This window comes from Protopterus annectens, chromosome 11.part0 (genome assembly GCF_019279795.1).
Source record: "Protopterus annectens isolate FY-2018-M chromosome 11.part0, PAN1.0, whole genome shotgun sequence".
NCBI classification, from domain to species: domain Eukaryota; kingdom Metazoa; phylum Chordata; order Ceratodontiformes; family Protopteridae; genus Protopterus; species Protopterus annectens.
Genome location: NC_056745.1, coordinates 1,504,501,128 through 1,504,528,518, shown reverse-complemented (window position 1 = coordinate 1,504,528,518; position 27,391 = coordinate 1,504,501,128). Strand labels below are relative to the sequence as shown.

The window sequence follows — 27,391 nt, the reverse complement described above, 5'->3', positions numbered from 1 at the left end:
AATACTCCTCTTGCAATTAGCTGTTATAAATAAAAGGATTTCCTGACAGCTATTGTCACACAATGGTCAAATGAGAGGGAGTAATCAACCCAAATTACTAGGTCTCTGAATACATTTACATTTTGAAGTCATGTGTTGTCTACATAGTATGATGAAGAGAGGGGTGAACAATACTTTTTAGTATTTAGTTTGAGATGATTTTTACTGCACCAAGAGTTTACCAGGGAGAGTTCATGCTGGAGGGTTTGGGTGTCAACAACCCCCCCCCCCATTTCCCCTCATCAGGGGTATTCTCTTTGTTTGGAGATCTCAGAAGTAAAGGCCAAAAAGGAGAGGTGCATCCCTGAGCACTCAATGATACTCCTGATCACTTTCATACATTATGTTGTTGTTTCTACAAGTTTCACTCTGAGGGTTCTGCCTTTCAGACACTTTTCTATCTGTCGCAGTTGACATGGTTTAGTTTTAATGCAGTTAGCTTGTGTATGAGGGCAGAATGGAGAATGGTATTGAAGGTCTTGCACAGTTCTAGGCATGCCATGTGTACCATATGGTTATTGCCTACAGACTTGGTTACACTTTAGATGATGTTAACCTAATTCATTAGATATGACTTACCATTTACAGACCCAAACTATTGAGGGTTAAGTCAAATAAGACTCCTGATATCAGAGTTAGTGAAGTCAGTTACAGCACATCCAACGACTGTGCCGTTAAGACTTGTACGACTGATACTTCTGTAATTACGACTGATACTTCTGTAATTATTAGTTAGACCACCCTTATGGACGGGCATCACAACTGCTTGCATCACACAGAGGGAACAAAGCAGGTAGTTAAATCTAGATTAAACAGCTTGAGGAGTCTGTCTGTAAAGGCATGTTTAAAATTATTAATTGCACAACCATGTATATTGTCAGCTCCCATTGAGGAAACATTTTTGGTTTTGGTTAGCACTTTCTGTAAATTATCCTTTATGATACCTGAGGCAGTAAGGGACTTAGGTATTTCCAGGAACTGGATTCAAGTCTCCAGGGTAAAGCACTGAATTTGTTCGTAAGGCTGTTGGCAATGCCTACAGGGTCAGAGTAGTAGCTGTCATTTTGGATAAGATCAGAGCAATGTAGGGCATTAGTTCTTGATTTTCTAATATACCCAAAGAAAGATTTATACTTATTCTTGATGCAAGAGACCTGCCTTAGTTCATGGGCTCCTTTAGTGGACTTGATAGTGTTTTTCATTTTTTTCTAACATTTATAACATTTTCCTTGAGAAGAGATAGACTGGATCTGCAATATAATTTAAAGAGTTTTGCTGTTTTGTTGTAGAGTTTATTTATGATATTGGACCACCAGTGTGGTTTATTTTTGGATTTTTGTATGATCAGGGAGCGGTCTGCAACTCATTCGCATGGTCGGATTTGGTTCTTTTTCAATGAGTGTTTGATGCAACTACTTCATAAAACCATCAATGAGGATGAGTATATTCTAGATGTACTTTATTTTGGCAATTCGAACACTGTCGAACACTTTGGATTGTATTATTACGTTTCTTGCTTCTTTCTGTTTTGGAAGGAGAGATTCTTATGCGTCTATGGTTTTCCAACTGGGATACCTTATGTGAACTGTGGATTTGTATCGTGGGGAACTAGACTTTAATCATCTGGACTCTGTTGAACACTTTATATGTGTATTTTGTATTGGTGAATACACATATTTTTGTATTTGACTTTGTTCTACAAGCAATTGCTTCTTCACCAAGGGTCGTCTTTTATTTTGGACTGGGACACAAGGTTCTGCGAATTATATCAGACATTACAATTTCCAATTTGGTAATCAATGCTTAATATTTTGTTTATGCCCTTTTGCTAATAGGGCTGGTGATTCTATTTTTGCGAACTATCTGTAGCTGCCATTCAAATGCAGCTGGCGCCATTTTACATTTTTGCCTCATGTTTTGACTCTTGTAATTATTTTGTATAGACTTTAATTGCAGCCTTTGTCAAATATTTGGGGCTGTATTCGCTTATTTCAATAGATGAGCACTTTGTGTCGTTGTGCATTTCTATTTTTTATGTTTGCACATTTTGAGTATTACCATTGTATATATTTATTGTTATGAAGCGAACCTAGTGTATACAGAATTACCATAGGCATATGTTGTTCGTTTTTTTGAACTCGTTAAACCCTAATGTGCGCACTATTGATTTCTTTACATTTTGGGGATTGTTTATGACATTTTGTGACTAAATTAGTGATTTATTATGTGCTGCTCATCCCCTTATTAATATTTATTCGTTTGCTAAGATTTTTTCAAATACACTATTCTATAGCTACTCCATAGCTGTTTCTTTTTCAGCCCTTGGTGCTGATGATGTTTTTTGACCTATAACAAAGTCATTTACACTATTGTATTATCTCCACATTATTACATCAGTTATATGTTGGTCCTAGTGTCATATGTATATACCTTGAATATAATTATACTGTTTATACATTTGAATTCAGTATACTATTATACCTTATGTCCTTTATGTGTGTATCATTTTATAGTAGTGGTTTACATATTTTACATTTTGGGGAATATTTATGACACAACTCTTTGGTTTTTATTACATATTATGTGTCTTCTAAGTTCCTCCTCATTCTGTTATTTGCATTTCTAAGTCTGTTCAGACTATATATACTTAACAGTTGTTGTTATCTAGCTTTGGGGATTGCTTTTGACCAATGGTATAGCTTTTGAATTTTATATTATTGCTTCAGTTCTCTGTTCTTATTTTATCATTCATTAGCTCCATTGTCTCCTTTATACAGCTAGTTGACTGTATTCCTTTTTTATATGTAATATACTACACAGTCTAGTTACAGTGTTATTATACAACTGATACTAGTTAATATCATTGCTAGTTCCCTTTGGTTTTCTTTTCCTTTTTGTGTGACTGGTGGGTTGTTGTTTTTGATTATTTGGCCTATCCCCTTCAACCATATAGGTTAATTGCCCCTTCATATTTTTGTGTGGGTCTTTGAAACTTTTTTCGTGTAAGCCATCCAGGTTATTTTGGTATATTTTTCTATCTTTACGATGTTTTGCTTAATTTGACATTACTGTTTTTGATACACTTCATTCCTGAGACGTAGTCCATTCTTTTGGGTCTATTATTGTCTCTTTTTTAGACGTAGCCTTGTAGCTATTATTGTCTATTATCATTTTGTCCAATTATCTTTAGTGATGGACCTATTGAGTCTTGTCTCCGGATTATCCTCTGATAGAGAGGATTTGAGTGCTTTTGGATTGGGTCCCAGCCCTGAAGATGCAAACATTGGTGAATCAATAGGGTCTGAAACGACTTGTAATCTGGTGTTTGAAAAACTTCACAAACATTTGCGACTATTAAGATCCAATGTTTGGCATGCTAAACTATTCGAAGCTTATATTGCTAAAAATATCACCCCACATGGATTAAGGGTAAGGATTCAACTGTTAGTGGCTGAAATTGATGATGGCTTATCACAAGAATGGGCTGGGATCCAACACCAAGCTAGTATGTTGTTTGTCAAGGCACTAAACAGTTATTATGAACATACAATTGATAAAGAAGTAAATATAGTTTTAGGCCTTGCTAATGACGTCAAACCTTTTGAAAAGTAGTCTTTTTTTGCAAAACATCTTAATAGGGTGGCTTCTGACCTAAACAGTTTAGAGACCCAACTGAAATCGAAGAAAATTCAGAAATTTAACAGAGATTTGGCGGACTACCAGGGCAATAACCCTTTCAGTTTAACCAAACATGTAAAATTTAATATACAACATAACCATCCATCAAAAAGGAAAAGACCAAAATCTATCCTTAAAAATAATTATGTTTCTGACACTGGCTCTTCTACAGAAGATATATCCTCTGGCCTTGAGAGTGAGTTGAAGACTGCTTCTGGGTCACCCACCCCCAAGAGATCATTAACCGGGGCCCCTTTAGGAACAGGTACAAAAGAGGGGGGAGGAAACACAAAGGCCGTTACCGACATACAAGGCCTACTCCAACTTGTAATGACGAAGTAGATTTATCTTTGAACAACAATGTTTTAAATCTCTCAAGTTATATTTTATCACCCACTGAAGTCACTATTCTCAATAAAGGACTTACATTTGTTCCCGGTTTTTTGTTACTGAGGATTCATTTGCACAAGATGTTGTATCATTCTGTAGATTGCTCAATTTAAGAATGTTTTTTGGTAGTACTAATGATTTTGGTGTTTCAGATAAATTTACATATCATAAATCACATTTTCATCCACCCATGCACCCTGTTGTTTCGCAGTTTCAAAACAATGTTCTTAAGGATCTTCATTATGTTCGATCAGAATCTGACCTTTGACCTAATAATATTACTATTCAAGAACAACAGGCTATCAGAAACATACAAAATAATCGAGACATTGTTGTCATTTCAGCTGACAAAGGGGGTGCGGTGGTGGTTTTGGATTGGTATTACTATAATAATGAAGCTCTCAGGCAATTATCTGATGAAAAATACAATGTCAAAATGGTTATTAATCCTACATCCAGATTTCAAAAAGAAATTGAAGAATTTCTGACTCATGCCAAAGATGCTTTCATTATTGATGCCAACCTCATGCACCAACTGTTAGTTTATGATTCATCAAATCAGTACATTTACTTCCTGCCAAAGATACATAAGGACCCTATACACCCCCCCAGGGAGACCCATTGTTTCAGGTCGGGGTTACATCACTGAACCCCTTTCCCTTTTTTTGACTGATAAATTGATACCTTTGTTACCTTTCATTCATTCACGACTACAAGATACTATGAATTTTCTACAGATTATCTCTGATACACAACTTGAGCCTGATTGGTGGGTGTGCACTTTAGATGTCAGTGCCTTATACACAAACATTCCTCATTCTGGTGGATTGGAAGCTCTTGCATATTGGTTAGAGATTTCTGGATTATATTCATGTGAATTTAATGAATTCCTATTGGATATGGCTTCTTATTTCCTAAATAATACATTTTTTTCTACCAAGATGTCGGTTATTGGCAAACGAAAGGTACCGCTATGGATTCTTCCTTCGCGCCCATTTATGCAGACCTCTTCATGGCCTATGTTGAGAAAGATTTGATTTATAATTGTAACAATAACATCTACTTGGAACATCTCGACATCTGGCGTCGATACCTTGATGATTGCTGGGCAGTATGGAAGGGCGAACTAGTAGGGTTGTTCGACTTCCTGGCATATCTCAATAATAATCAATGGGGTATCGAGTTTACTTTACATTATGATCATGATAACATCACTTTTCTTGATGTATCCATCAATAGATTACCTGACAATACTTTAAGTACCAAAGTCTTTAGGAAGCATCCGGACTATAATACCATACTACATGCCTCGAGTTTTCATCCACCACATATCTCCAAAAACATTCCCAAATCTCAATTTATTAGACTGAAACGTATCTGTTCTGATGAGACATCTTACAAGGAACAAAGTAATGACCTTACCAGACGTTTCAGGTCTAGAGGATATAAGATGGGTTATGTTTTTGATGCTATAAATAAAGTGGGTCATATGAATAGGGATGATTTATTAACTTACAAGACTGACAATACACCTGCCACTCAACCCATTAGGTTCACTACCACATACGGCAGGAATTCAGATAATTTGATTAAAAACATTCATAGACATTGGAACCTTTTATTATATGATAATGATTTGTCTGCTATCATTCCAAATAAATGTCGCTTTTCATTTAGGAAAGGCAGGAATCTTGGCAGTACCTTCAGTCATTACAAACACGTACATGATACAGGAGGTCTGGAACCCATTCAAACCACTCTGACAGGAACTATACCCGTGGGATGTTATCCTTGTGGACATTGCATTAATTGCAATAAAATATCTAAAGCTAAAGAATTCACCAGCAAGAATTCCCCCATTGTATATGATATCAAGTTTTTTGCAAATTGTAGTTCCGATTGGCTTATTTATTTAGCTACATGTACGTGTGGGACTTTCTATGTTGGCCAGACGTCTAGGCCCCTCAGATTGAGAATATCAGAGCATATTAGCAATATCAAAAAAGGTAGAATACATAACGCTTTATTTAAGCATCAACTTAAACATCCAACAGCAACTTTTCTTTTTACTATTATTGATATGATTCATGGCAAAATAACTAACAAAACTGGATGGAATTCTTTATTAAATTCAAAAGAGAAAAAATGGATTATTAAGCTAGGTGGTCTTTTCCCACCTGGATTAAATGACAAATTGTAGCTTTAACCAATCACTTTTGTGTGCAGTGTATTTAATGACAGCTTTGATTGTGCTTATTTCACACTGAAGAAGGCTGTGTGTAGTGTACCAGCCGAAACCGGTCTGTGCAGTTTTGCTGGCGTTTTTGCAATAAATTATTAGCTTTACATTGGGTCATGTTATGCTGGCTTTTTGTTTTTGATTTGTCTTTATCTTGAGCCGTGCAGTTGCTTCCGTGCAAACTGTTTTTTGTTGCTTTATTTTTGGATTTCCCATGAAACTTTATTCTAACTTTATGATTTTTTTCTAAATGAGTGTATTAAGGTCAGGTGTGGTGCAGTCTAAAGTGAATTTTGATATTTCAGCGCAGAGTAGGTTGAGGGTGACAAATTTAGAGTAATTGGCAGGATTTACTATAAAGGACCTTGTGAATGCAAAGGAAAAAGTCAAGCAGTTTGTGTTCTGACAACTGGGGATAGAATTACAGGAGGAGCTGAGCAAGAAGCAAAAATATGTTAACCAAAATCATTTTTAAAAGAAGTCATTTAAAGTAAAAAATGTGTGTGTGCATGTGTGCGTGTGTGCGTGTGTATGTGTGTGCGTGTGTGTGCGTGTGTGTGTGTGTGTGTGTGTGTGTGTGTGTGTGTGTGTGTGTGTGTGTGTGTGTGTGTGTGTGTGTGTGTGTGTGTGTATACGTGTGTGTGTGTGTGTGTGTGTGTGTGTGTGTGTGTGTGTGTGTGTGTGTGTGTGTGTGTGTGTGTGTGTGTGTGTGTATACATGTGTGCCTGTGTGCGTGTGTATATATATATATATATATATATATATATATATATATATATATATAGATATATATATATAGATATACATATGTATATAAATATATATAATTATACAGACTATATTCATAGCAACAGTATAATGCACCTGTACGGCCTGGAACATTCTGGTAGTTATATACTCCTACTGGTGCAGTCTACCCATACAACATTATTATTTACAAACAGGATGGCATTTTCTAGTAAAATAACTTGGGACAACAAGTCTGGATATACACTTACAACTGTCAAACTGCACTTAAGTTTATGCAATAATGCGCAGAGGTAATGGAAAAGTGGCATGTCGAATTACCTAGTGACAAATTATAAATACCACTAAAGCTTTTCTTTTTATCTGTATGAACATTTCAGATGCTGGAAAACATCACTTTCACATAGTTAATGGCTTTAGTTCCTTTGTTACATTTGCCAAATATATTTGCAACTGTATATGTTACTTATTCACCCCTAAGAGAAAAAAAGGAAAATATTCATGTTTGTTGTGAGCTGAATATTTTCATTAGAGATATTTCAAAATGACATAAAAGCAAAAATTTAAAAAGAAAATGCGGCCTCCAATTTCATTAAATTTCTACAATAAGACAAATAGTAGTTTCAACCTCTTTAAATGAGGATTACTTGCCTAGTATGCATTAGGTATTTATCCTATGTGCCTTTTGTTATTACAGGTCTGTTTGTAAATATAAACCAAATAACTAAATTGACATTAAAACCCACATAAAACAGTTCATCGGAACAAGGTAACATGTCAAATAAAAATATAGACAAAGAGAAGCAGCTGTCTGTCAACACACTAGACTTAGTGGTGGGAAACTTACAGTATAATACTAGTCTAACTAGAAGACTCATACGAAGTTTCCTAATGCTTTTTAACCCCCTGCCTCTACATGAGGAGACATTCCAGGATTCTGCTTCTTGCCCTGACAGAGTATGTTGACCTTAATACACATTCATACATCAGTAAAATTGGATGAGGGCATTACGACCTTTGTACCATCCTTCATTTATTTATTTATTCTATTTTAATTTTGTTGACTGGGTTAGTTGCAGTAGGCCAATGAGATACTCAAGGTTGTATGTATACTATTAGGGGGAATTTGTCCCACCCTCATTTTGATAAGTGCCGTGGGATCTTTTACATCCACCTGAGGTACAATCAGCTCAGACAGATGGGCATCAGTTTTAACTTCTCATCTGAAGGGTGATGTTCTCAGGAGTGCAGCATCACCCTTATAATACACTGCAGTGTCAGTACTGTAAAATTAATCCACCTACCTGGTATGGGAATAGAACTCACACCATTCGAGTCTTCCATCACTAAAGGCAGGTATGTTAGCTGTTGTGCTACTGACACTCCAGTTACAGCTGTGCAAGGAGTAAACATATAGTAAACAATTTCTAGAACCTTCTCCCCAGTCCTGGATACTTGATCAAAATGTGCACACCGCACACTAAGAGGAAGTATGGAAGTGATAGGCAGTTGCATTAGATGCGCAACATTTTAATTATAGCTAATTATGGTTATGTAGTCATGTGACATACACAGTTTGCATGGAGTGTAAACAGCTGCATTAACTGCCTTACAAATTCCTAAGGATCTGTTCAAAAGGATTAAAAGAAAAAAAATGAAACAATAGCAAATGCTTTGCAGCTAACGGATGAAAAGATCAGATCATACTCAGGCAAAGGTACAGCTAAATAACTTAGAGATCCTGAAATGTTACCAGACATTGAAGGTCCTTCTCTACAACTACAGCAGCATTTCAAAAAGCAGCTTGCAGTTTATGAAGTCAAAGTACAGAAACTGGATAAACGTGGATGCCAGATTTGGAGTAAAAAGGAAATGAAAATACAGAACAAATGCTTTTCCAGTCTAGAATTTCCTTGGAAAAGTGACACAGAAGGCTTATGTGCAGGAGATATTGTTTGATAAAGAAAACAGAAAACAAAGACATGTAACCGTTCTTATAAGGTTGAATCCCATTTGTTCTGCACAAGGATTTCAGACTGATTAGCAATGAATGAGCCCAGTACTCTTTCACACTACCATCAGTTAATATACCACAAAAAAACATTATTTGTGATCATTACATTGCTCTTTTACAATCAAAAATCAATTATTTTACTATTTATTTATTTAAATATTCAACAATGATTTACTTATGAATTCTACTATTTCTCCGTTATGGATCTCACATTGCTATCACTTAACATTAATGGATTAAATAATTTTACGAAAAAGAATAAACCTGCTAAAATATCTAGAAACAAATAATGCAAAAATTGTATTTCTTCAGGAAACCCTTATTAAATGTTTAGACAAAGATAAACTGCAGACCAAGTCATTATACAGTTTTGATTCAATCTACCATTAATTCCAAAAGAAGATGAGTTATTGTCCTCTCAAAAAACTATATTAATTCCTCAGATTATTTATACATTTGAAGACCAGGACAGACTATTATCTCTTGTAACTGCAATGGTATAATAATAGGTTATGGGCATTACTTAATTTATAATGCTTCCCTGGGATGACAGACAATTTAGCCAAAAATGCCAAGAAATTATACTGAATAAAGCTAAAGGTAATTTAATCATATATGGATATTTCAACTGCTTATTAAATGATTTAGGTTCTAGTGCTCCCAGAAAACTAAGAATAACTGTAAAAGCTCTAAAATGGATAGACTTTACACAGTACTTATAAATATGCTACTCAAACAAGTACTGATAGATTCATAAATGCTCCTATTATTTAAAAGTACTACATTTCAATAAATTACTATGTCCTATATCAGATCATAATGCCATTATCTTAAAAACTGAAATAGATTTAAAAACTACCAATAATGAATATAATTCCTAATTACATCACTAAATTAAAAGAATTTAAACCATGGCTACCCTCAGAAGAAGTTAACAAAATCATGATCTGGAATGTATTTAAGGTTTATTTTTATGATTAATCTCTGGCATTGTATAAAAGAATAATACAAGAGTAAGATAAAGACTTACTAGATATTCAAAAAAAAACTACAATAAGCTAAATCTAAGCTTAATGAAGGAGATAAAACTATAAATGATATGGAAGCATTGAATAAAAAATATTCTTAAATTTTATCTCACAAGACAACTTTAGCAATAGATAAATTAAAAACAGCCCCATATACTATGTCTATAAACTACAATGCACAATCTCTCTAAAGTAGTGAAAATACACACAAGATCTAAACATATTTTTGAAAGGAAAGAATACTAAAAGTGATAAATTATATATAAATTTTAGAGAAATATTACACATATTCAGATATTACTACAGATCACTAAATCAAAAATAATAATAACATAAAATGGCTCTCTTAAAACATATATAGGCCAAACTCTTTTGGATAACACCTAACCTGAAAGTCCCTGATATAAAAAATCATTAACAAAATAAAAGAGCTTAAACCTAACAAATTTCAGAGTATCAATTAATTTCTGAAATAATATAACAAAACATTTTACTCTTATTTCATAAAATCCAACTTTTTTTCATAAGATACAACTAAAAGAAGAAATTCCGCCCTTGTGAAAATAGTCAATAATAACTCCAGTCTTTAAAGAGAACAACTCACAATTATGCTCATCTTATAAACTTATTTAATTACTAAATACCAAATCTACTACTAACAAATCTTTATGTCCACATTGCAGACAAATTAAAAGAGCCTACTGCACATGCAATTAACGCAGATTAAGCAGATTTTATATACACAAGCCAGACTTTTGACAATACTAAATGAATAACTCTTACTGATATTCTATATAATAAATAAAAAGCAAGAAACTCTTTTTTGCTATTACTGTTATAGAAAAAAAACTATGATTTATTAAATTAGAATTATTTATTCAAAGTATAAGTATTATTTGATTTCCCTTCACAATTTATTTCTCTCTCTTCCTTCTCTCGCTCTCTCCCCTTCTCTCTCTCTCTCTCTCTCTCTATATATATATATATATATGTATAAATAGCATGATATATGTTAAATTAAGACCATTTTCTTTCAAATCTATTGACATTTTAGCAATTTCAATTCATTTTAACACAAAAATAAATGGGCTAGAAGTAGCTAATATACAACTCTAAAAGTATGCTCTTTGCAGATGAAATAATGCTTACTCTACTAAACTCTAAAGAGTCATTAGAGGAATCAACTCTAATCAAGAAAAAAGCAACTTAAAACACTCTCAGGTCTATGCTTTAATACAAAAATCAGTATTTCTTTTTATAAATAAAAAAATTACAAATCTCACAAAGCAACATCTTAATAAATGAAGTAACATTGTTAACATACTTGTGTATTACTGTTATGAAAACTTTAGAAGAAAATAAAAATACAAAATATGAAAAAATATAGGTCTTATACTTAATCTCTACTTGGAATAAACATACTATTTCTTTTGAAGATAAATAATTGATTAAAATGATTTTCAAAAAATGCTGATATAATGCAAACCCTGACACTCTCTCCAAATAAAAATCCATCTAACATCTGATTCATTAATGCCTACACTAAGTATACATGATCTGTATTAGAGAAAATCCTTACCATATTTTGTTTGTGTTTTCTAGTCACTCAACATTGCACTAAGTGTACTTGTACTCAGCAATTTGTAGAAACCTTTATGAATTCCCCTTGATATTTAAGGCTGCAAGAAAAATCAATAAGAAGCTTAAAATTAGGAGGAAGAAGGTGTGAGTTATGTTTGCGTTGTCTGTTCTCATGGAACTGTGTACACATAATGTAGATGTTAATGAATCCCAGGGAATAACTTATGGCTGAGTTTTCTTTGGTTTGCAAAAAAAAAAGTAGAATAGCTCCTACTTTAGATCTTGGGATTCTGGAGGTATTCATTTTCCAGATGTAGACATTGATTCAAACATGGCAATTTGTAAAATGATAATGAAATTGTTAGATGCTCGATAGGATTCAAATTGGCAAACTCTGCATATCTTACATTTCAATCTCAACAAAATGAAAAGAGATACCATATACAATGATAAAATAAATAAAACTGTGTGACCTTATGTATGTATTTATATACAGTATAACATTTAGTCATCAACACAATCCAAGTATATTAATCATATTTTAAAGTAATTTAAACAAAGGATTTTAAGAAACATAGAGTTGAAACATTGTATTGAAATCATAATACCATTTAAAATAACCATTTTTGAAGGGGGCCTGTAAATAAAAAATAACTGGTAAAATAATAATTTCACTTACTGTTTCAACTGTCTTTATAGTGTAAAGCTGAACGCAATGCAGTTATTAACCTCTGAATATATTCTGAATTTACAAGACTGGATATTCTTACAGGATATTAGATTGTATGTACATGCTACATTTCTTCCTTTATCAACTTCTCACTATAATAAAATCCACATAGCAATACAATTATTTTCTAAGGTTATATATAACACTTTTAATTTGGAAAATCTAATTTCTAACCTCAATAGAATCTTTATCAAATCTAATAATTTAAACAACAAACTTTGGAATTTTATTAGCATGGATTCCAGCTCATCTGTACAGGACAAACTGCAATTATTGAAATCTTTAAATAATTCGTCTTGGCTCTATTTTGGCATATTTTTACTTGGAAATTCCTGCACAAAGCTCAGAACGACAAGAAAACAAGAATGAACAAACAGTACGTGCGAACCTTCTCAGTCATGTGATGTAGTCCATGATATTTTTAGAATCTTATCATTTATAAATGTAATTGCCTCTTGGCTCTATAGTGCACATAAAGATCCATAACAGCCGTTACAATTTACAGCTGACTACTTCACCCTCATGACATTCTCTTAAACATGAGTTCCTGGATTTAAATAAAATGCCACAAGCAGCAGTCATCCCCATTTCCTTATGTAATCCTTTAACATAGAGCAATCAGGCATGTAATCCTTTAACATAGAGCAATCAGGCTTCTGCCAGCCATATCAGTATCCCATTACCTGTCTGTCTCTCCCCAGTTACTGTAAACACTATTCAAACTGGTCAGTGCGCATAATATTTTGTTCTTTACTTTTACAGTTATCACAGTGATGTGTATTTAATTTAAAACATCTATTTCTCTTTTACCAGAAAAGAACAGTGGCAGCCATTTACAAAACACTCTAATGTGGAAAACAGACTTAGCATGAGACACAGTAAACTTCTTTTCCATTGAAACTCAAATTTAGTGAAAATGTATCTAGCAACCCTTTAAGTTACAAGAAATGTGGTGGGATTCATACTCAAATAGCATGTAGTGAAGTATTAATTAGGGGTTATGTGAAGAGTGCAGAAATTCGAAAGACAAATCTATAATGCATTTGTTAACAACCTGAGACAGCCACTGGACACAAGAGACCCTTTTCATGAGCAGCTCAGGAATACTGTCTGGTGATATAACCTGGCAATAACATAAAAGACAAATGAAGGCCGGGGGAATCAAACAATGGAGTACAGGAAGCAGTTCTTCTAACATTCAAAGCTTTACTCATCTGCACTAAGTGCTAGACAAACTGTTGTTGCCCAAAGACACTGCATTTCAAAGCTGTGTACTAGCAAATAAAAAAAAAAAACAAGCTAAATAAAAATGTATTCATAGTTAAAACATAAACACTGACTAAAGTCTTAGACTTCATGTTGTCACATTTATTCAAAGCTGAATAATAAATGCACTGTCAACATTCAACAGGACAAAGAAACCAGGGATCACGTCCAAGGAACATTGTTCATATGACAATAGCCTGCACTACAATCAATTTCCTTTACACCATAACTACTGTGATTCATTGCTATGAGTTACTAGGCTTGCAGTCCAGTGGACTGCTGGGAGCCTAACCCAAATTTCCAATTGCCCCAAAGCACTGCCTGGACAAGTGACTTCCTCAAGGAAAGAACAGTGAAGAGCAAAAGTATGATGTAAAAATCAAAAATGTTCTGCAAAACTGGAAACAGATAAGAGAGGGCTACCTGGAATCACTTAAAATGTTAACAGAACAACAGGTTTTTACATCAGATCTATGTTATATTCCACAAAACTATGAAACTCTATGACTGACATTGACCGACTGCAATCAACAAGAAAGAAAGATTGGAAAGAGGTCTGGTAATCTGTGTTGAGGAATTAAGACTTTCATCCCTTATGGATAAGATATAGGTTTTGAGTCTGAGCAATTCACTTGACTAAAAAGTACCTTCAACTGTGGCATTGCACACACACACACACACACACACACACACACACACACACACACATGCACACGCAAACAAGCACGCACGCACACACACACACACACACATACACACATGCACACGCACACACGCACGCACACACACACACACACATGCATGCACGCATGCACGTGCACACACACATGCACAGACACACACACGCACGCACACACACACACACACACACACACACACACACACACACACACATGCACATGCACACGCACACACGCACGCACGCACACACACACACACATGCATGCACGCATGCACACACACATGCACAGATGCACACACACACACACACACACACACACACACACACACACACACACACACACACACACACACACACACACACACCTTGTTCTGTTGCTACAATAACCAAATCTTTTGTTACAAGGATGCACAGAGTGAAAAACTTACTTGATACACATGCTGTCTGGGTCTGTTCCTAAATCAAAATCTGCTTGCTTATGTAATAAGCAGATCTTTCCCTTAATTCTGTACATCCTCGGTATCTTCCTTTTCAGTATTCTATGCAAGCATAGATATCACCTCTCATATCTCCATTTCACATCTTTCAGTTCCTTAATAGAGAATGTTTTTAAGCCAACAACAGAATATTTCTTTAAATATTTTGAAGCCAACAGTGGAACATTTTTAAATGTTTTAAAGCCATCAGTGGCCCACCAGAAAATCCTGGGCCCTAAGCAGCTGTCTAGGTCATCCTGTGCTGGATCCGGCGCTGATGATTCCAACTGCGAAACAAAAGTACAGCCTACAGCATATGGCCTGTGGATACACAACTGGATCTGACAAGCTCCAAATGCAGGAGCCTTCCACAGTGAGTGTGTGGAGCATGCACATCTTATACAGAATTATCCCACACAGAGTATGTATGTCTTTGTGTGTGCATGTGTGTGTGGCCATGAACACCACCTATACAGGTCTATTCTACAGAGAGTGGGAGCATGCACATCTCTTATACCAGATTATTCCACACAGAGTGTGTGTGCCTCTGTGTGTGTGTGTGTGTGTGTGTGTGTGTGTGTGTGTGTGTGTGTGTGTGTGTGTGTGTGTGTGTGTGTGTGGGGGTATAATGTGTGGGAGACCATGCACCTATGCAGGAGAACTCCACAGATGGTATGTGGTAACATTCATTCCTTCCATGCAGGAGCTTTCCACAGGGAATGTGTAGAAGCATATGCTGCTTTGTTTGTCCAGCTAAATTTCACCTTGCCTGACTGTACTCTAGTGGGAATAGTAGGTGGCTTGGTCTGTCTGAGCTGGGAGTCACACAAGAAGGCTTTAAATGCTTCATTAGTCTGAGGGCTATTTATTTTTTTTAGTCAGCTTTCTCTGCTGGTATTTTGGTATTTTCCAAGATGCCGGTCATTGTACAGGAGCAGTTAGCTAGGCCCTGTATATACACAGGCACCCAAAATTTTAATTTTCCATATAAAAACTACCCATGAAATTTCAACAGTCCTTAGCTGCACAAACAGCAACTCAATTGTGCACTGCTGAGCTACCCCTCCCCATAAGTGTGGTCTTAGATAATCTTGAAAGTTGTTAATACTCTTACAGCAACCAAGCTAGCCACCTGTAAACCCCTGTTGTACTACCCCCTTGTTGAGCAAGAAATAAGCATCTACAGTCATGGACATGCACTTCCCTACTATCTCTGCAGCCAGTCTGGTGGATATGGGCATCTTGAGACAAAGTAGCTATTGTGTTATATTTACTGACACTTGCTTAATTCTAAAACAAACCGGTATATTCCGTGAGAATGTTACATATTGTTACTGGTGGACAACCTCTCAAAATATAAACACTTTTAAGAGCAACAGATTGGCAGCAACATTTGCACTATACCCACCTCACATAATACAGACCAAACCCATAGACCCCATACTCTGAAAATCTTAAATGTAATCTCCATAAGCCACAGAGCCCACCCAGACATTGCACAAACAAAAAGTATCCTTAGCAAATTCAAGAGCATTCACAAAATGTAACACCCAGCATGACACATATGGCCACATCTTATGTTGTTTCAACTTCTAAGCCCATAAGGCTCACAACCACAAACCCCAATATTTTGATCATAGGAGACTCCATTGTGAGATACACAGATGTCCCACTCACCAGGCTAAGTAAGGAGAGATTTACAGTGGGCTGACTGTCAAGGCAAAGGATCCATCAGATCACACAAGCACTTAGGATCCATCAGATCACACAAGTATTTAGCTTGTTGATGTACACGTTTCAGTATGACACAGTCATAGTCCATGTGGGTATAAATAACCTGAGATGTACCTCCCTGGACTAGAGGAAGACAGACATGAAGATCTCTCAGACTGTGTGTCCCAGGCTATGAGCCTAGCATTGAGCAACATTCTACCTTCTCCAATGATAATGCCACAATATGAACAGAAAATAATTGACTTTAACAACTGGCAAAGAGTGTAGTATAATTTGAAGGGGGTACGATATTTGTCAGCTTGGGATGATATCGTTGAGAGACCATACTGCTATGCCAAGAGTGGTAGGCACCTGTTCCCTCTGAGAATTTGAATATTGGTTAAAATCTTGTCCACCCCATACTGCCTTTTTTAGGCATTTCTAACCTGATACACATACTCATATAGCTAATTTAACCCAGGAAAATCTGAGTATGCCAGGAGTCTAAACAAGAAGCTTCACTCCCTGCAAGCTGTCCTCACCCTGTAGAATGTAGACATCTGTGCTTTTACTGAGACATGGCACTCCTGCAGTGCTGGTCTACAATGCCTTCCACACATTTAGACAAATTCCTGAACAGAAAGGGGCAAAATGTGGATGTGTCTTTATTTTCATACAAACACAGCTCAAGGTTGGTCCAACACTATAATGTGTTTGCCTGATTCCATATCCAAATTACCTTAGACAAAGTCCCACGCCATATTATGGCAAGGATTAGGTCCCCCTCTATGACCCAGAAAAAACATAATACACACTTAAATGTACTAGAGAAACTCCCCATTCAAACTAACACCATATTATAGGAGACTTTAACTACCCCAATATAAACTGGGAATTATACACGACTCCTAACATGAAGGTCCAAAGATTCCTGGACTTTGTAAATGCAAACACCTTGGACCAGTTAGTCTCGACACCCACTAGGGACTCAAGCATCATTGACCTGTTCCTGACTGCCATAACAGAACATTGCAACCGCTTTATTCAGATCAGACTGTAAAGATGTCTCCTTTGAAGTAAACATAAAAGAAAGAACACTGGCAAACCCTTGAACGTTTAAGAATTATTCTAGGTCAGACATCTTACTATGAAGTGACACCCAGGTAAAATTTCAAACCCTCCACCCAAAGCCTGAGAATACCACTGCCTATGTGGAATCACTCACAGAAACTCTGTATAATCATGTGAACTGCTGCATTCAGACAGCCGTGGCTACCCAGATTAAGGACAGGATCAGCTTAAGAACAAGCTGTTCCAGTGGAATCCAAACATCAATATAGGTTGTAAGAAAAGGAAGAAATCATGGTAGAATGTCCTGCAAGGTAAAAAAAAATCAACTTAAACAAGCAACTTGTGGGGATAATAAAGTCCACCAAAACCAAATCTGAGATAAAATTAATTTCCTAGGCAGGGAGAATCAGAAAACTTTCTTCAGCTATGTCCATAACCTCATAGGTATTACACAGGAATATACAAAATTAATTTAATTGTAAATGGTGCCACATATACAGACCCATAAGATAAAGGAATCCTCCTGGCTGACAAATTTATCTCCAGTTTTACTAACTCCTTTACACCAAATGCCCCTTCGGAAATGCCCACATTCATAACTCCACCAAGTATCACAAGAGAGAAGATGCTCAATGACTCTCCAAGAACATAACTGCCTCATGTACACAGACAACCCTCTCCTCCTACCACAAAACTCTAACACATGCGAGAGATGAAATTATACAGCCAAACTGGAAGGTAAGCTGCCTCTACCCAAGACTGGAACAGACAGTCAAGACGAGAAGGTTAACTCTTGCACCACAACTCCAGCTGCACAAAGACCTACTAAAACAGCACTGGCAAAAAATACACATAAATACACAAAATCATACTCGGAGGCTCTAAATAAAAACCTGCAAAAGCATTAGAGACTTCCAAAGCAGACACCCAAACAACCTGCACTTCCTGTCACAAGCCAGATAACACATAAAACACAAAATCAGTGTGCCACACAATCACAGCCCTTAAGATGAAATAACATACCTAACACACTAGTAATAGGTGACTCTACAGTCAGACACACTGACATCCCACTCAAGAGGCTGGACGAGCAGAAGGTTACTGTTAGCTGCCTGCCGTGAGCCAGAATCCACCACATAACACAAGCACTAAGGTCACTCCAGAACAAGTACAAATATGACTCTGTCATTGTTCATGTTGGTGTGAATGACCTGAGACGTACCTCCCTGGACTACATGAAAAGAGACATGGAAGAGCTCTCTGATCATGTAGCCCAGGCTGGTATTACCCTGACCTTGAGTAGCATACTGCCCTCACCAAGAATGATAACTCAGTATAAAGAAAAAATTATCAATTTCAACAATTGGCTAAGCTTCTTGTGTCATTCAAAGGGGATCCAGTGTCTGTCAGCCTGGGACGACATGTTCGACAAGCCGCGTTGCTTCACAAGAGACGGCTTGCACCTGTCACCCCTAGGCTTTCGAATACTGGCCAAGGTTCTTGCTGCCCCCATAGTGGCTTTTTTAGGCAAGGCTCAAAAGTCAAACCCACCTCCATAAACAGCACAATTAACAAAAAACTGAGGGTTATGCTACTCAACGCCAGGAGTTTAAATCTCAAAATGCACGCGCTCGAAGCACTCCTCAGTATGGAGAACATCGACATCCGTGCAGTAACTGAAACCTGGTTCAAGGCTCCAGAGAGCACACAAGCCCTACCAGGCTACAACTCATACCACATGTTTCGGCCACAGTACATAGACTGAAACACAAAAGGAGGGGGTATATCCATATTCATCAAGAATACCTACACCTCCAGGTTACTGGCACAGCATGATACCTCTGAGATCATCCGTGTACAACTAACATCGGGCAAATCTGCAATGCAAATTGTGGCCTGCTACAGATCACCCTCTATGACCCAGGACCACCACTCCACCTTTCTGGAGAAACTGGAAAACATGATGGTCCTACCAAACACCCTGATATTGGGTGATTTCAATTACCCTACCATTCACTGGGAAAACTACTCGAGTGTAAATTCCCAGGCCCAGCGCTTCCTGGAATTCATCAACTCAAATGCCCTGGATCTGCTGGTAAACTCCCGTACCAGAGGTGAAAACATATTGGACCTGGTCATCACCAACATGGGTAACAGGTGTTCCACACCAGAGGTCAACCCGTCACTGGTTAGATCAAATCATAAACTAATCACTCTGGATGTCCACACCCCACCACCACCTGCAACTAAGGAAACCACAGTAAAAAACTTTTCTAAAGCAAACTTCACCTTACTTAAGACAGAGGTGGTAAGTTTCACAGCCCCCATGCTAAAGGATAATGCTGCCCAAGATGCAGAAACCTTTACAAATGCACTCTATGAGCACCTACAAGGATGCATGGATTGTGCCATCCCTAGCAAAACCAAGACTCACTCCTCTAAGAGAAGGAAACCATTTTGGTGGACCCCTGCAATAAACAGACTATACAATAGAAGGAGGAAACTAGTTCAGAAAAAAAAGCAAATCCCAAGAAGGAAAGACATCCGTGATCAGTACCAGTAAGAAACTGATGTCCCTCATGAAATCATCCAAGGCTAACTTTGAAAGAAAAATAGTCAAGGATTCAAAAGATAACCACAAAGCTTTCTTTAGCTATGCTAAGAATCTAAGTGGCAACTCACAGATATGCACTGAACTAGTGTAAAATAACACAAATATACTGAACTTGCTGATATTGCCAACATCCTGGCAGATAGATTCAGTGAAAACTTCACCCCCCACTCACCTCCAAAAGGGCCCACAACAATACCGGAAAAGTGTAGTGTCCCAAAAATCGCAGACGCACAGGGGAAAACAGCCCTTTCAAAAGCCAAAAACACAGCGTCAATGGGACCAGATGGTGTCCCAGGCTGCGTCTTGCATGAACTACAGAATGAACTAACCCCCCACCTAAACACGCTGTTCAACCTCAGCCTCTCCACATGCTACATGCCCATAGAATTGTCGTCAGTGACAGTTATTCCTCTCCACAAAGGAGGGGCCACAACTGACTCTGGTAACTATCGCCCCATAAGCCTGACTAGCCTGGTCTGCAAGGCTATGGAGTGCATCATCATGGAATTCATTAACAAAGACATTGGGTACCTCCAAACACTTGACCTGACCCAGTTTGGCTTTGTTAAGGCAGATCATGCCTACTAAACCTGGTTGAATTCTTTGAGACAGTCACCAAGGCCATAGACAAGAGAAAGGTGGTTCACACAGCCTACCTTGACCTCGCCAAGGCTTTTGACACCATTCCCCACTCGGGTATTACAGAAAAACTCACCAGCCTGAGCATAAACCCCTACATTACAAGATGGGTTGCCGACTGGCTTACAGACAGAACTTACACGGTAAGAATAGTGGGCTCTAGGTCCAACTCTAAACCAGTCACAAATGGTGTCCCGCAAGGCTCGGTCCTGGGACCCCTACTGTTCAGCATATACTTCTCAGAAGTACAGGCAAACACAGGAAGACTATGGCTAACCAAGTTTGCTGGTGACTGTAAACTGGGAGCCATAATTGACTCTCCGGCTGACACAGACATCCTCCAAAAGGGCCTTACTGAGACGGACACCTGGAGTCAACGTCATGGCCTCAAGCTAAATGCCAAAAAATGCATAGTCATCCCGTTTGGAAAAAACAAACACCCACAAATTACCACATAGGTGACAGCCCCCTTAATACAGAAGAGGTAATACAAGATCTGGGGACCCAAGTATATAGTAATCTCTCCTTTGACAATCATATTGCCAAAGTAGTTAGGAAATCCTTCTATGTAACCCATCTAATTAGTAAAAGGTTCCCATCTAGAAATAAAGAGGTTATAGTGCCCCTCTACTCGTTTCTCATTAGACCCATCATAGAGTACAATGTCCATTTGGAATGTACCTCACAAGACACTTCCAACAGCTGGAAAGACCACAAAAGTACCTCACCAAGAGGATTACTGGTCTCAAACATATATCCTATGCAGCCCAACTGAAAAAAACTTTGGCTGTACTCAGTGGCATATCGCTTACTCAGAGGTGATCTCTGCCTGACTAACAAAGCCATGTCCAACTCAGAATTGATGGACATGCTCCACCTAAAGAAATCCAAGTCACTGAGAGCCACGCGCTCTAGTGAGCTAAACCTCACCACAACAATAAATAGAACATGCTGGGGGGATAGATTCCTGTCACAGAGACTCCCCATGCTTTGGAACAAAATTCCAAATTACATCAGGCAGAGCCCCTCACTAACACTCTTCAAGAGAAACCTTGATGAGTGGATTGGTAACAGAAAATACACCCGTGGGATCACTTCATTGGCTCTGCTTGACAGAGGATCAGTTACTTAATCAATGGGGTGGTGAAAGCCGACACACTCTGGCTAGGCTTATAAATGCCCTCAGGCAGATAGCCTAGTACCTATCTATGAACCTATGAACTACCTTGATGGGTCCCACAAATATCCTAAGACACCTCCTTAATAACATGAAATATGAACTATCGAGGCCACAAGAAACATTGCTTAACTACAACCTCCAAACAGGCTTCATGCCAAATGAATGGATGACTGCTACAGTCACCCAGTTGCATAAGGGTAGCCATCTGCAGGCCTAGGGCATTATTGACCCATAAGTCTGACTATCCTAATATGCAGAGTTATGAAGAGAAGAATTGTGGACATCCTAAATAACAACATAGATACCCTACAATCACTGGACCCAAATAAGTCCAGTTTTGTCAAGGATAGGTCTTTTCTACTTAGTTTGGCAGTCTTCTTTGAGATGGTCACCAAAACAATGGATAAGGGCAAAACAGAGTATGCTTCCTACCTCAACTTGACCAAGGCATTTGGCAGAATAGTCCTCTCAGGTGTCCCCTTCAAAACATCTAAAACCCATAACATCTAATTTCATAACATTGAGACCAGAACATCTAAAACCCAAAACATCTAAAATCCATAACATTAAATTTCATAACATCTAACACTAAAAATCAGAAGAAAATAACATCCCCTCCACATATAATGTCATATAATGACACCAAACTACCAAACACACTTTTTACTATGTTTCTGCAGGGGGGCTTGATACAGTGGGGTTAGGAGATTAACTTTTTTCCACTGTACTGCGATCTTGGAGTTGGTATATTTAATTTATGGGAGGTGTGGGGGGTGCAGGGGGGGCTTGAACCCCAGCAGAAATGTAGTAAAAGATGTGTTTGGTAGTTTGGTGTTGTTATATGTGGAGGAGATGTTATTTTCTTGTGATTTGTAGTGTTAAATGTTATGAAATAACCGCACATAACTTTCTCTTTGCTGTTTTATCCTAGTGCACTCACTTATCCTTTCTAGATCTACTTAATCTCTATAACAATGTAATCTAATTTATCCTTTCTAGATCTACTTAATCTCTATAACAATGTAATCTAATTTATCCTTTCTAGATCTACTTAATCTCTATAACAATGTAATCTAATTTAATTTAATTCTTCAGTGTGCTTAGTCATGTACCTATGAAGTTTATAATTATCAAGATATTTATAATATGTTTCTTCTTATGATGTAAAGAATTCTTAAGATGTTCATATTTTTTTTCTTTAAACCATGTAAAATTATCTGTGGAGCTTTTCTGCCCACGCCTCCTCTGAAAATGGGCTTTTCACCCAGTTGGATTATCCCGGTTAACAAATGTTAAATAAATAAATAAATAAATAAAATGTTGAAATGATCTTTCATGGAAACATAGCTGGACACATACATACATACTGTATACGTATACATATACATATAAATATACATATACACATACACATACATATACATTACATATACACATACACATACACATACATATACATATACATATACATATAAGAGGTCCCCTTCACATGGTCAACATTTCACAATGTCGAAACCCATATGGCCGAGACCATATGATCGACATTTGAAATGTCGACCATGGGGAACCGGCATCTCTGTACTGTGTGGAATGGAAAGATTTCCATTTCCACACTGTAGTGTGATCTCAGAGTTGGTATATTAAAGTTACGGGGGTTGGAGGGAGGAGCCCCCCCAAGGGGGGTGCCCCCTGCTAGCATCTTTAAAGTTAGTTTTATTCTTTTTTTTTTTTTGGTCTACTTGTATGTTTGTCATTTCAAATGTCAAGCATATGGTCTTGGCCATATGGGTTTTGACATTGTGAAATGTCAATCATATCAAGTAGACCCACATATACTACAAATGTTTTTAGTTCATAGGAGTCAGGATGACTGTGAACATTCTGTGTTAAAATATCATTTTTGTTATTTATTTATTAACAACAAGAATGTGATCAACATACTTTTTAAGTTTTTTTTTTATAGAACATGATCATGCCGGAGCTCTCATCTGTCACTTTTCAATAAAGCATGCAACCTGCCATTTGATGCCATATTATTTCTTCTTCAGAAATTAGTTACAGATTGACACATTCTTCCGGAAGGTTGTTCTGGAGCTTTTTCACCTCCAGTATGTTTAAAAGAGTTCACTGATATGTGTGTGTGACACGAGCCTGGACAATATGAAGGGCTAGGACATATATTTCCTCATAACTTGGATATGTCCTGTAGAAACAGTGTTCTCTTCTGGCTGTGTAGATCCCAAATCAATCAGTCAAGAGTACTGGATAGACACCAGAGCAGGGCCACTGTCTGCTGAATAGTCTGCAAAAGCAGAGTCCACAGATAGAATTATAATATACTGGTAATGTAAGATGTATACCACTGTTTGCCACCTGACCTCCATTAAAGAAACAGTGGACAATATGTTTTGTTTGTTTGTGTCTTTCAGTTTTTCCTGGTTAGGGGTCGCCACAGTGGAACTCTGGTCTGCTAATGATTGGTAGTTGATTTTTACGTGCCGAGTTACCAGCCCTGATGGACAACCTTCAACGAAGGTACGCCCATTCACGCATGTCTCCACGCAGAATACGCTCTAGCTGAGAATCGAACCGGACAGCGTCTTACTGTGAGGAGACAACGCTACCGCAGCACCACCACCAGCATGGGTTATAAACAGTGGACAATATGTAATACTGGAAATCACCTGTTCTCTTCCTCTGCAGTTCAGACCTGGAGAAAAACAATATCATCAGTCCTGATATGCGTTCACAGTGAGTACTGGCATTTGAAAATGTATTCTTCTGTGAGTATGTCCACAAGTAAACCTCTAAAGGGAAATTAACATTTATGATATTTTACTTTGTTCTTATACAAGGCATCCAACTTTTTATATTATTTAACACCAGAACAAAAGTAGCCTGGCATCTAAGTAATGTGCAATAATGCAGTACCAAAATCAGTCCAGTTACAGAGACGGGAACGTAAGTTAGTTTTTAAGTAGGCTAGATTTACTTTAATTATGGAAAATTATGCAAAAATAGGGGACTTTAACATTTTGTAATTATTTTTATCTGCATCAGTCTTTTGAGATCAGAAGAACTATTGCTCTGTCTACCTGAAAGATGCATAAACTATAATGTTAAAGAAGAGACACACATTTTTACAGTATCCATTTCAAATAAGTGCAGACTCAATCATTTTAAAAAGTAACACTGAGAAATCAAAATAACTGTTCAGAAGCAAGATAACTAGAATATTTCTAGGCTAATACTAGGACAATAACATACGGATAGTAACACTCCTTGTTTTTTACTTTTGCGATTTACCATCAGTTACAACTCACTTTGGAAGGACTGCAACGAATAGAATTCTAATGTGTAAATATTGCAAGTGCACGGTTATCCTATATTACATTGCTCCCTTCGTGTGTTTCAGATCTGATAGTGTGACTACTGAACACCAGGACATTAAATCTTATTATTGGGAACATATACTAAATCTGAAATCGTTGTATCTTGGAGAATTCCTCATTCTTGCTGGCACTGTAAACTCAAAGATAGTAAGGTCTCCAGGGTAAATGCCACTTTTATCTGCAGCTTGCCATATGGTCAAACCTGAATCCTGTACCCTATAACTACTCGTCGCCAGTACCTAAATAGTTTTATTTATTTATTGCCTTTTGTTTACTGGGATGGCCTGACTGGTCACTCAGACCCATTTTCATTGGGGACCTAGGAAGGAAAGCTCCATTAAAGTTAGAAAATTATAAAAAAAATTACAGAGAAAAACGAATTTCAGTTTCGTAACAGTAGAAATGGGTTTTAAGAAATAAAACAAATAGTTTATGCATATTGGGGGTGTGAAGATACATTCCCCCACATCAGAGCTGCACAGTCCTTACAATAAGTGCTTTTAATGTGCAAAAGTGAGTCATGAACTTTACTGTTACATTTGCTGAATCATGCTTCATTTGTCAGAGTTTCGGGACTCACATTGTCGGGGTTCAGATTTTGTCATATTTCATTACAATGCACTTAATGCTGCTCATCATTACAATGCACTTTACATTTCTTCACTATGAATCCTAACTTGGTACCAGCATCATAGTTTCCTGTGTAACCTATATCCTTTTAAATTCATGAGCCTGCATGTTGCTCCTGAAAACATCACAGCTACCTCAGATGCACACCATACATGCACAGCAAGAACTGATTTATACCCGTCCAGCATACAAAGAACGAAAATGCTAATGTCTCTAAAACAGTTGTTAAAAGACAATCAACAATGAGTTCTAAGCTGTCGGTGACAAAAATATATTGTCAGAGCAGAAGTCACAGCATGAAATCCTGGAAAGCTAGCAGAAATGAATAAAAGTGATAGCATCTTATCTCCACGCTTAGAAATAAAATACCTTAACATAGAATGCTACAGACAGACACAAATTACAAAAAGCAGCATGGATCTGAAAAGACATTAAAAACAAAATACCTTTAAGAAAACGCTATGTTTCACTGAATCATTGCATTATAATAGTGTTAAATCATCCATGGAACACATAGAAAGAGGTGATTCTGGAGAATTTTTCACCATCAGTTTACTCAAACAATGTTATACACCCAAGACTGTTAGGGTCAAAGCATAAAAGATTTCCTTACATGCTTTTCATCTGGAGTAAAACAGGATATTTTAATGCACAACATACTGAATGCAGACATAATGAGTATTTGCCTACTGTGTAGTATGTTTTTAACAAGCAGTACTCGAGGGATACCATTAGAAAGACAAAATCATGGTTTAGAATACTAACATCTGTTCTCCCCTTGATCTTTTGTAATTCTGTTGCTACTGCAATGAGACATTCTGAACTTCAGTCAGTATAAAGGAACAGCATCTCCACCCAAAATGTTAAATCCGTGACGGGATTTTGACTTACAACAACCTTTTATTAGAAATGAGTTGTAAGTGAAAAAGAATATTCCTTACCACTGAAGTTCACAGCTCGAATATATCGAAGTAAATCTCTCCCATCAATCGTATTCATTTTTGAACAAAGGCCAAGATACCCCGGGCAGAGGTCTTTGTGCATGGCATGGAGGGCATGTGCCATGGCATAAACGGCATCAATCACGAACTGCACTTTGCCTTCTTGTTCGTATGTTGAATCCCTTGAAATTCTTTCTAATCCTAAAATGAAGAAAAAAGTGGTTTACCTTATGCACACTGTTTTTATATACATCTCTTTTCATGCTTTGTTATTCACTTAACTAATTTGTTTTATATTACTCAGTTAATTTCTTTTATATTAATATTTGTACTGTAGTGCA

At 37.1% G+C, this 27,391-nt stretch overlaps 1 protein-coding gene across 2 annotated transcripts in view; it reads right to left on the bottom strand.

Annotated features, from left to right (window-relative positions):
• GRM8 (glutamate metabotropic receptor 8) overlaps positions 1–27,391 on the bottom strand; it is a 2,748,719-nt gene that overhangs the window by 1,262,557 nt on the left and 1,458,771 nt on the right. For both annotated transcript variants that reach the window (XM_044088805.1, XM_044088806.1), the window contains exon 5: positions 27,051–27,251. In XM_044088805.1, the coding sequence (XP_043944740.1) occupies positions 27,051–27,251 (201 nt within the window). The remainder of the gene's footprint in view (positions 1–27,050; positions 27,252–27,391) is intronic.